We start from the raw sequence: 9,611 nt of genomic DNA on the forward strand, positions 1-9,611 counted from the left end.
CCCCTCTCTCTCTCTCTCTCTCCAATTCTTTGCATTTTTATTATATTAATGATCGTCTCTGTTGTGTGGATATCTAGTTTTGAGCAGTTTAAAGGAGAATTTTGATCAGGCTTTACACAGAGATGATGTCAAGGCAATTGTTGTTACAGGTATTGCAAGAGTTTCTGAATTGAGCTTCTTTCTAAGCATGGTGATTGGTCAAATAGTAGAGACTTGCAATACTGCAATTTGTTCTGTTTAAGTAATTTAATGATATAGGTTTGTGCTTTGTAGGATTTGATGTAGAAACTAGAAAGCAGTAACAGGTAGGTTATTTATTAGAGCCTATTTTCTAGGTGTAGAAGGTAACTAGGCGCAACAACTTCAATGACTAGGGTTGGGGCTAGCTAGATTAATTAGTCAATGTTTGGGTTTGGTTGAAGATATAAACAAAGTTGAATAACTTGTATAAGGAGAGGAAGTACATTTTAAATAGCAGTCAACAAAGCTTCAAGGTCTTATCTAATTAATCCTTTATAAGTTTATAGTATTTCTGATCCTTTTTATTGCTTAGCAAAATCTTATTTATATAAACATCAATAACCTAATACATGTTAAGCTTTCCACCCCATGTTGTCTAAACTATAGTCATTTGTATGATTGTAATATTTAGATTAATGTTAAACTATATAAACATCAAGCAGCTAGCATTCTGGGAAGTCTTTATCTTCAACAAGAGATAGTTTTTCCTTTCCAAAATGACCTAAACTATGGCTTATAGTTAAATCTTTGTTGTTGTATCAGGTGCAAAGGGCAAATTTTCTGGTGGTTTTGATATTGCTGGTTTTAGTAGAATTCAAGCGGGAAAAGGTAATTGATTGGGAAATAATGTGTGTTTTTGTGTGTGTGCTTGTGTGGTTATTTCTATTTTAGTAATTATGTTTTTGTTTATCTCCGTACATAGAGATTTCAAACCCGAGTTTGCTATCAGTTGAAATCATCACTGACACTGTGGAAGGTAACTAAAACTTAATTTCATGTTAATTCCTTTTTTCTTTGGCTAATCAGTTTCTTATTTAAATTACTTTCAATCTATTCACTTCACCTCTCAGCGGCAAAGAAACCTACAGTTGCTGCCATCGATGGTCTTGCCCTGGGTGGGGGGTTAGAGCTTGCAATGGTATGTTTTTCCTATGGTTTATGATAAGAAAATGCCATTGTTTTCTTTTTTTACCCCATAGAAATGAATTGCCCATTTTTCTTCTTACAGGCATGCACGACTCGGTTATCGACCCCAACTGCTCAACTAGGTTTGCCCGAACTTCAGCTGGGGTTAATTCCCGGGTTTGGAGGTACTGATACTTTCATTATCAGTTGAACATTGCTCGTGTTATTAACCAAAATCAATGTTTTTGTCTATTATATGCTTTATTGAATCTTTTTGTTTGACATGTATGTATTACAAACGGCTGCTAACTAGCATGCTTCATGAGTAATTAATCTATGTTATCGAACTTTCTTGCAAAAGATATCAGTTTAAAGACTACTATGTTGATTAAGTCTTTGATGGTCAACAAAAATTGAAGAAAAGGTTAGGCCATGAATAACAATGCATAGTCTTGAGAGTTCTAGCAATAACCCTAATAAAGAAATTGCCATGAGGTGCAAAATTTTCAGTAGCATTATAATTATTAATCTGGAATTGATCAATCTTTGTAGGGACGCAACGACTACCTCGTCTTGTTGGCCTGGCAAAGGCCCTTGAGATGATGCTGGTATGCTGTATTTTATTGCTTCCTTTTCTTGTTTGAACTTTGCCATTCCTTCGGTGAAGAACTGAACTGAAATTTGTATGTCCAAACTCAAGGTTAGCGTTCACAGAGAGACCGTGTTCACTGTGCTACATTTAAATTCCAATGGTCAACAATCTTTTGGTTCATTTCTACATCCTGAATGAATTGCATTATTCTTGTTCCTAGAGAGATGTAATTTCTACCTACTTTTCTGTGGTTGTCGATTAATTATTTTCCACATTTTGTTTTCTTGAATGAAGACCTCAAAGGCAGTTAAGGGGGAGGAAGCTTGTAGTTTGGGGCTTGTAGATGCTGTAGTATCACCTGATCAGTTGGTGAACACTGCACGGCAATGGGCTCTGGATATCTTGGAACGCCGACGACCATGGCTTTGTAGTCTTTACAGGACTGACAAAATAGAACCCCTTGGGGAAGCAAGAGAGATATTGAAGTTTGCAAGAGATCAGGCACGAAAGCGGGCACCTAATCTGACTCACCCTTTGGTTTGCATTGATGCGATCGAGACAGGAATAGTTTCTGGTCCTCGTGCAGGACTCTATAAGGTTGTCAACTGTCTCCGTTATTGCTTTTCCTCATTCCTATTATTGTTGCAGAAACGTGTATGAAACTGTCATATCTTGGCAGGAAGCTGAAGTCTTTGAAGGGCTGGTTACTTCAGATACTTGCAAGAGCTTGGTTCACGTATTTTTCTCTCAACGAGGAACATCTAAGGTATTTAGAAGTTTTATGTCTAAATTTTACCCCTTTCCCTTTGACTCGGGTAGGGATCCCAAGGCTATATAGGGTTTATATGGGGAAAAGGAAAATGTTCATATGTACAGTTTAACAATACAATCTAAACCCACTTTCACTGAACTGAAGTTCAGTTGTGAATGTTCTATTGAATTCTATTTGGTTTCTCTTTTTTATACTTTTTACCCTTTTATTTTTTTATTTTCATTTTTACCTGTGGCTGTTCCAAAGGAAGGACATATACAACAGTAACTAAGCCACACAAGAAAAGGCACGGCTGCAGTTTCACATATACATTCAAGTGATTGTTACTCTGTAACTTGGGCTGCTTTTTGGGAATTCATTTAATTCTTTTCTTTCTTAAGCTTGATGTTTATTGATCAATATTTATTTTCTGATATTTACAGGTTGCTCCTTGTTTAATTTGTGGTTTACAATTAAGAGATTGAAATTGTTGTGAATCCCGATCTCTGACTATAATGTGTATGTATAGGGTCATTCTAGTATGCCTATGCTATGGTGGCTATGGTGTTTCAAAAAGTGTTTCTTTTAAAAAGTGTTGCTAAAAAAAATGTTACCAAAATGTAAAAACAGAAGTGACTTTAATTTTAACAACACTTGCATAGTCACTGTGGCCACCATAGTCATAAGCATACTAGAATCCACCATAGTCATAAGCATACTAGAATCCACCATACATATATACACACATACATATTGAATTTGATCAGTTGAATTTTTATATGTTCTCAGTAAAGTGACCTAGTATTATATGGTCAATTAAGAAGGTTGGAACCTCAATTTACATGTTCTCCGTAAAGTGACCTAGTATGTTGTGTGTGTGTGTGTGTGTGTGATGAATTACCAATATTTCTGGCATGAACAGGTACCCGGGGTTACCGATCGCGGGTTAAAACCAAGAGCAGTAAAAAGGGTTGCAATTCTTGGTGGAGGACTGATGGGCTCCGGAATAGCAACAGCCTTAATTCTTAGTGGCTATCCTGTTCTCTTGAAAGAAGTAAATCAGAAGTTCTTGGATGCTGGTCTTAATAGGGTTAAAGGTGAGAAGGAATTCTTGTAATTTTTTGTTTCTGCTTAATATTAAGCTTTGATTTTGCAAACTCAGTTGTGTTCTCATGCAACATTTTTCTTGATGCAGCAAATTTACAAAGCCGTGTCAAGAAAGGGAAAATGACTCAGGCAAAATTTGAAAAAACCTCGTCTCTTCTCAAAGGTACCCTTGACTATGAAAACTTCAAAGATGTGGATCTGGTGATTGAGGTAATTTGAGGCATCTCAATATATGTTTTCTCATTGACTGTCATGATTGCGCTTTATCCGTAACCTGCACAATCTTTAAACTATTGCCACTTGATGTTTGGACAGGCTGTTATTGAGAAGGTTGACTTAAAGCAACAGATCTTTGCTGACCTTGAAAAGTTTTGTCCACCTCATTGCATACTTGCAAGCAACACTTCTACAATTGACTTAAACCTGATCGGAAACAGGACCAAGTCTCAAGACCGGATTGTTGGGGCCCATTTCTTCAGGTATTATCAATCTTTAAAACACTTTTTATTTTTTTTCTTTTTTCTTTTTCTGTAGTATATTTCCGACATAAAAAATTACATGAGTCTGCAGCCCAGCACATATTATGCCTCTTCTGGAAATTGTACGTACCGAGCATACATCTGCCCAAATAATAGTTGATTTGCTAGATGTTGGAAGGAAGATAAAAAAAACTCCAGTGGTGGTTGGAAACTGTACTGGATTTGCTGTTAATAGGATGTTCTTCCCATACACTCAAGCAGCTTTCTTGCTTGTTGATCATGGTGTAGATGTTTACCAAATTGACAAGGCAAGGGTCTGATTCGTCAGACATTTACTAATGCAGATTGGTTGACCTCGTTGGTTTTGGAGTGGGGGTTGCAACTGCCATGCAATTTATTGAGAATTTTCCTGAGAGAACTTATAAATCGATGCTTCTTCCACTTATGATAGAGGATAAGAGAGCAGGTATAGAAGAGATCATCTCATGTGCTGATATTATCTCCTTGTAACGATTGAAATTTTGTAACAATATTTCTTGGAATACATTTAGTCAACTGTAAATCTTTGTTTAATGGTTAGCATGTTCTTCTAACAGGTGAAACTACTGGCAAAGGATTTTATTTGTATGATGATAGGCGCAAGGCTAGACCTGATCCGGAATTGAAAAATTATGTTGAGAAGTCTAGGAGCATTACTGGTGTCACTGTTGATCCCAAGGTATTTTCATCCTTCCTAAATGATTTATACTGGTTTGAACCGAAATTTTAGTTCATGTTCATTGTAAAGTATATATTGGACACTGATTTTTTGCATCTGGTCCTGTGAAGCTCGCAAAATTACCTGAAAAAGACATCATAGAGATGACCTTCTTTCCTGTGGTGAATGAGGCTTGCCGGGTCCTTGACGAAGGTATCGCAGTCAAAGCATCAGATCTTGATATTTCGTCTGTGATGGGCATGGGTTTTCCACCTTACAGGTTTGTTTGAGTAATTGTTTTGATACACTTCCACCAAATAATGAATAAGAACCATTTGTTCCATTTTTACAGTGCATGTTTAGTAATCAATTTTGCGCTTTTCGTTTTTGTACTGAATAGTGGATCTGTTAATTTAATCAGGGGTGGTATCATGTTTTGGGCTGACTCTCTTGGATCCAAATATATTTACACAAGATTGGAGGAGTGGTCAAAATTGTATGGAGAATTCTTCAAGCCTTGTCCCTACTTGGCTGCAAGAGCTGCCAAGGGGATCCCTCTGGTGAGAATTCTATACTCATCTGTTTTCATTTAATCTATGTACTTCGGATGCTTTCTAGGATTGCTTACCCAACCGTATTATCATTTTGCGACTGGCGTTCCTGTTCCTGTTCCACCTGGTGGAATCAACTACATAGTTTATATTTTAGACAACATTATAGTATCCTAACATAAATCATGCTTATGTTCATTTGGTCACTGCTTTAATGCCTTATACTATTGAAGTTGCCCAAATCCTTAAGATCTATGGTAATATGAAATATCTAATATGCCTTAATTTAATCTCATTGTGCAAGTATTGGAACCTTAAAAAGATTAACCGAATGTGCTATCTATTTAGTACTTTTCCTTTGAAGTTCAATATATTTGTTGAACCAACAACTTTTCCATCTTCTTGTTCTGGTAGTTTGGAATTCTGACTCGATGTTTGATAGGTGTTCCGAAAAGGGTTTGGATCTTCTAAAGTGACACTCAGAAAATAGTAGGTTAATCTCCATTTTCATGGATCCTACTTAATGATCCAAAGGAGGTTAACCCTTTATTTTCTCACTCTTCATGAATGCTTACTTTAAGGCTCTAAATCCTTGAAAGCTAAGCCCATATAGAAAGATTCACTTCTATGTCATATTTCTTTGATATAAAAAAGGGATCTTTTCCATTTGTTTTAAAGTTTTAATTGCTTAGACCGAAACCTTGTATGTGAATCTGTGACAAACAACAAAAAGAACCTAAAACACAATAGGTTTTAACAACCCTTGGAAGCTTTAATTTTTGGCAAATTATATAGTACTTTAACAATGATCGTTGATTTTTTGGAGAGGGTATTAGTAAATTGTTATTCTCATTTATTTATTTATTTATTTATTTTCAGAGTGACTCAGTGGAGCAAGGAAAGTCACGGTTATAAGATTGAATAGACCAATGCATGTTCAGTTATTATAGTTTCTGTTCAATTATGTAGGATTATTGAATGCTCAAATGAAATGTGATATTAGTTTGTAGAAACATATATATATAATGGCAACCCTTCTATATAGTTAGTTGCTGCAATCAACTTCTTGTGTTAAGATATTATGATGCTTATTACAATTCGATAATTGCATTCACATTTTTAATACTTGTTTGGGTGTGTTAAGTTGATAAAAAAAGATATATTTTCAATGAATTTTTTTTAGCGTGTTTAATAATTTTTTAGTAGTAAAAAAAAGAAAAATATAAAAATATTTTTTTTGAAAAGTTATGATTTACATTTTTTTAAAAAGATTATTTTTAGAAAAAAATATTTTTTATATAATAAATAAACAAAAAATATTTTTATATTGTTATACCCAAACACAATTAATAGATAAAAAGATATTTTTGCATAAGAGTTTTTAGAAGCACATTTTAATAACACTAACAAAGGAAATATTTGATTGAGCTTTTGAAAAGATAAATCTTTATATTTTCAATACATTAAAAATTTTAAAAATTTCTATCATTATATTCTTGACATCTATTCTCATTTCTGAATAACGTTTATCTTCATAGTTGCACGTATGTGTTCAAATTAACGGTTTTTTTAGTGGGAGACTTATTAAAACAATTATAATTTTTATTGAAAATATAATCAATCAGAAAAAAAAAGACAAAAAATATCTCTAGTATTATTTTTTCTATTAATTTTATATTTTTCTAACTTCTATTTTTTAATTAATAATAAATGGTATAGTAGATAATTAATGACTTTTGAAATTAAAAGAAAATGACATTTAATTTCCAACGACAATAAAATAAAAAGAAATAATGAATTTGAAAAGAAATAATGAATTTGAAATGGAGGAAGACTTTTCGTATATTATTTAATTATTTTGGGAAAAAAAGGGCTTTTTCATAGAAATGCAATTGAATTTTTTATTGCTTAAAAAATTAAGTGTATCTTATCTTTATTTTTATCTAATTAGAAAGACTTTTGGATGATATGGCATGCTGTGATTGAGTTTGAGAGATAATGTATTTATCTGTTAACATTAGGTCTTTTTGAGAACATTATTTTTTAATAAAAAAAAATAGAAAAATAAAAGAAAAATAGACGGATGAAAATTCTTGAATTTTAATTAATTTTTAATAATTTGTAGTTCCTAATAATCTTTTTTATCATTTTCAAAGAATACACTAAATGTATTGTTTGAATTTATTAGCAATTATTATGAGTATGACATATAGTTATTGTTCTTTGTAGAAAAATTAGTGTTTAATTCATTCATCACTACAACTTAACAAAAAAAATACTATGCTAATTAAAAAATATACCTTACCAGAAAATTGGAGGCAGGTGAGGCAGCAGTGGCAACATCACATGTAAGAAACAACAATCGTAGGTCCTTTGGCTTTTACATTTTGTGGCTGCAAATTATTGAAAACGATGCCTAACCTAGACTCTAAAATTTAAACATAATAATAATTGTCCGGAGATCAGAACTGAATAACACGTGATCATATACTCATATCTGAAACCCAAAAACAAACTCACAAAATTCCATATGTTTTTTAAGATTTTCACTTAATTTTAGTGTCACAATCAGGTATTAAATTTTATAATATTTTTTAAAAGTGGAATAATACGTTTTTTGTGTATTAATGATATACTTTCTGTCCTATTATATATTTAAATATTAAAAATATAATATGTCTTTTCTAAATTTTTCTGCTCCAAATTTTAAAAAATATTGTAAAATTTAATAATTGAGTATTACTCTAAAATTTGGTCAATAATATTTGAAAAAATTAGTCACGAAATTTGGATAAAATTCAATTTAATTTCTCAAATTTTTGTATAGCTTAATATTTTTAAATTTTCATTAACCCAAAATATATTTAATTTAGTTTCTTAACTTTTAATTAACCTAATTTAGTATCTATATTGTAACTTAAGTTAATTCTTCAAATACTATTTTTCGTTAATGGTGTAATGACATGGCTAGTGAAATTTTTTTCATATATATATAAACCCTCGAATTCAAGCAGCTCTCGCTCACCAGTCACCACTCACTACGCTGAAGAAACTAACATGGCGGAACTCAATTTCTTTGTTGGGGTCATAGGTATAATCTTGATTGTTGAATAAATGTAAAAAAAATGTGTGTAGAGAGAGAAAGAGGAGGAGGTTTGATGAAGTGTTTCCATAAGTGGTTGTTTCTTTATTTAAGTGAATATGTTTGATTTTGTGTTTTCCATAAGTGGTTGTTTCTTTGTTTAAGTGTATAGATTAGAATTAGATTGTTTCCATAATTGGTTATTTCTTTGTTTGTTGCAGGGAACATCATCTCAACCCTCATGTTTCTTTCTCCTATGTAAGGCTCTATCTTCACCTAGTTCTTCTTATTTTGCATCCTCCAAATTAAATGTTTGTATGTAAAGAATTATTAGCATGCATACAGGGATACATTTGTGAGAATAATAAAGAAAAAATCAACGGAAGATTTCTCAAGCATGCCTTATATTTGCACATTGCTTAACTCCTCTCTATGGACTTACTATGGAATCATAAAGGAAGGAGAGTACCTTGTGGCCACTGTTAATGGCTTCGGTGTCTTCGTCCAGATTATCTACATTCTTCTATTCCTTCTCTATGCACCAAAAACAATCAAGGTATACTCTTCTTTTTTTTTTTAAAATTTTAGTATTTGATAATATATATCTTTTAAGTACAACTCTTGAGAAGTCAGTAGTTTTTAATCATTTTGATAAGTATTTAGTTAGTATTGATATTAAATTGTTATTAATTAAATAAATTATTACTGGTCAAATGTTAATAAAAAATGAAAATATTTACTGGATTTTTTAATTTAAAATAAAAATAAAAAATATTTTTTGAAATTTAGTTAAAGTTTGATTTGGTATGTGTGTAATATATTTCAGATAAAGAGTGCGATTATGGCTGGGATATTGGATGTTGGGGTGTTGGGAGCAGCAATATTAACAAGTGAAATAGCATTGAAGGGAGAGGCTCGTACTAATGCAGTTGGTGTCATGGGTGCAGGCCTTAACATTCTTATGTATGCTTCACCTCTTGCTGCCATGGTAACTCATATTTTTACATTCATTTCTTCATATTATAACTAAAATATCACTAATTCCAAATTAAATTCCTTATTTTCCTTTATTAGTCCATGTCAATAGTTTTGATTATTGTTGCAATAATAAACATTAGAAACTTTAAATTTACGAAACTAGTTATCTCATCAATTTAAAAATCATTCATATTGTATGTGGGTGTATAAAAATGCAGCCACGTGTTG

The 9,611-nt window shown here is 32.2% G+C and overlaps 2 protein-coding genes across 2 annotated transcripts in view; both read left to right on the forward strand.

Moving 5' to 3' along the window:
* Positions 1–6,401, forward strand: part of LOC107483586 (glyoxysomal fatty acid beta-oxidation multifunctional protein MFP-a-like) — a 6,730-nt gene extending 329 nt beyond the window's left edge. The window contains 17 exon segments of the mRNA XM_016104199.3: positions 78–149; positions 784–849; positions 944–997; positions 1,092–1,159; positions 1,250–1,331; positions 1,699–1,754; positions 2,033–2,335; positions 2,418–2,504; positions 3,412–3,586; positions 3,685–3,806; positions 3,912–4,075; positions 4,167–4,385; positions 4,387–4,541; positions 4,672–4,793; positions 4,904–5,052; positions 5,194–5,332; positions 6,203–6,401. Coding sequence (XP_015959685.1) covers positions 78–149; positions 784–849; positions 944–997; positions 1,092–1,159; positions 1,250–1,331; positions 1,699–1,754; positions 2,033–2,335; positions 2,418–2,504; positions 3,412–3,586; positions 3,685–3,806; positions 3,912–4,075; positions 4,167–4,385; positions 4,387–4,541; positions 4,672–4,793; positions 4,904–5,052; positions 5,194–5,332; positions 6,203–6,238 — 2,069 coding nt within the window. The 3' untranslated portion in view covers positions 6,239–6,401.
* A 1,906-nt stretch (positions 6,402–8,307) lies between these two features.
* LOC107483587 (bidirectional sugar transporter SWEET17) overlaps positions 8,308–9,611 on the forward strand; it is a 2,996-nt gene continuing 1,692 nt past the window's right edge. Inside the window, exons 1-4 of the mRNA XM_052261034.1 lie at positions 8,308–8,414; positions 8,627–8,663; positions 8,751–8,961; positions 9,232–9,393. Of these exons, the coding sequence (XP_052116994.1) occupies positions 8,381–8,414; positions 8,627–8,663; positions 8,751–8,961; positions 9,232–9,393 (444 nt within the window). The 5' untranslated portion in view covers positions 8,308–8,380. The remainder of the gene's footprint in view (positions 8,415–8,626; positions 8,664–8,750; positions 8,962–9,231; positions 9,394–9,611) is intronic.

This window comes from Arachis duranensis, chromosome 4 (genome assembly GCF_000817695.3).
Source record: "Arachis duranensis cultivar V14167 chromosome 4, aradu.V14167.gnm2.J7QH, whole genome shotgun sequence".
Taxonomy (NCBI): domain Eukaryota; kingdom Viridiplantae; phylum Streptophyta; class Magnoliopsida; order Fabales; family Fabaceae; genus Arachis; species Arachis duranensis.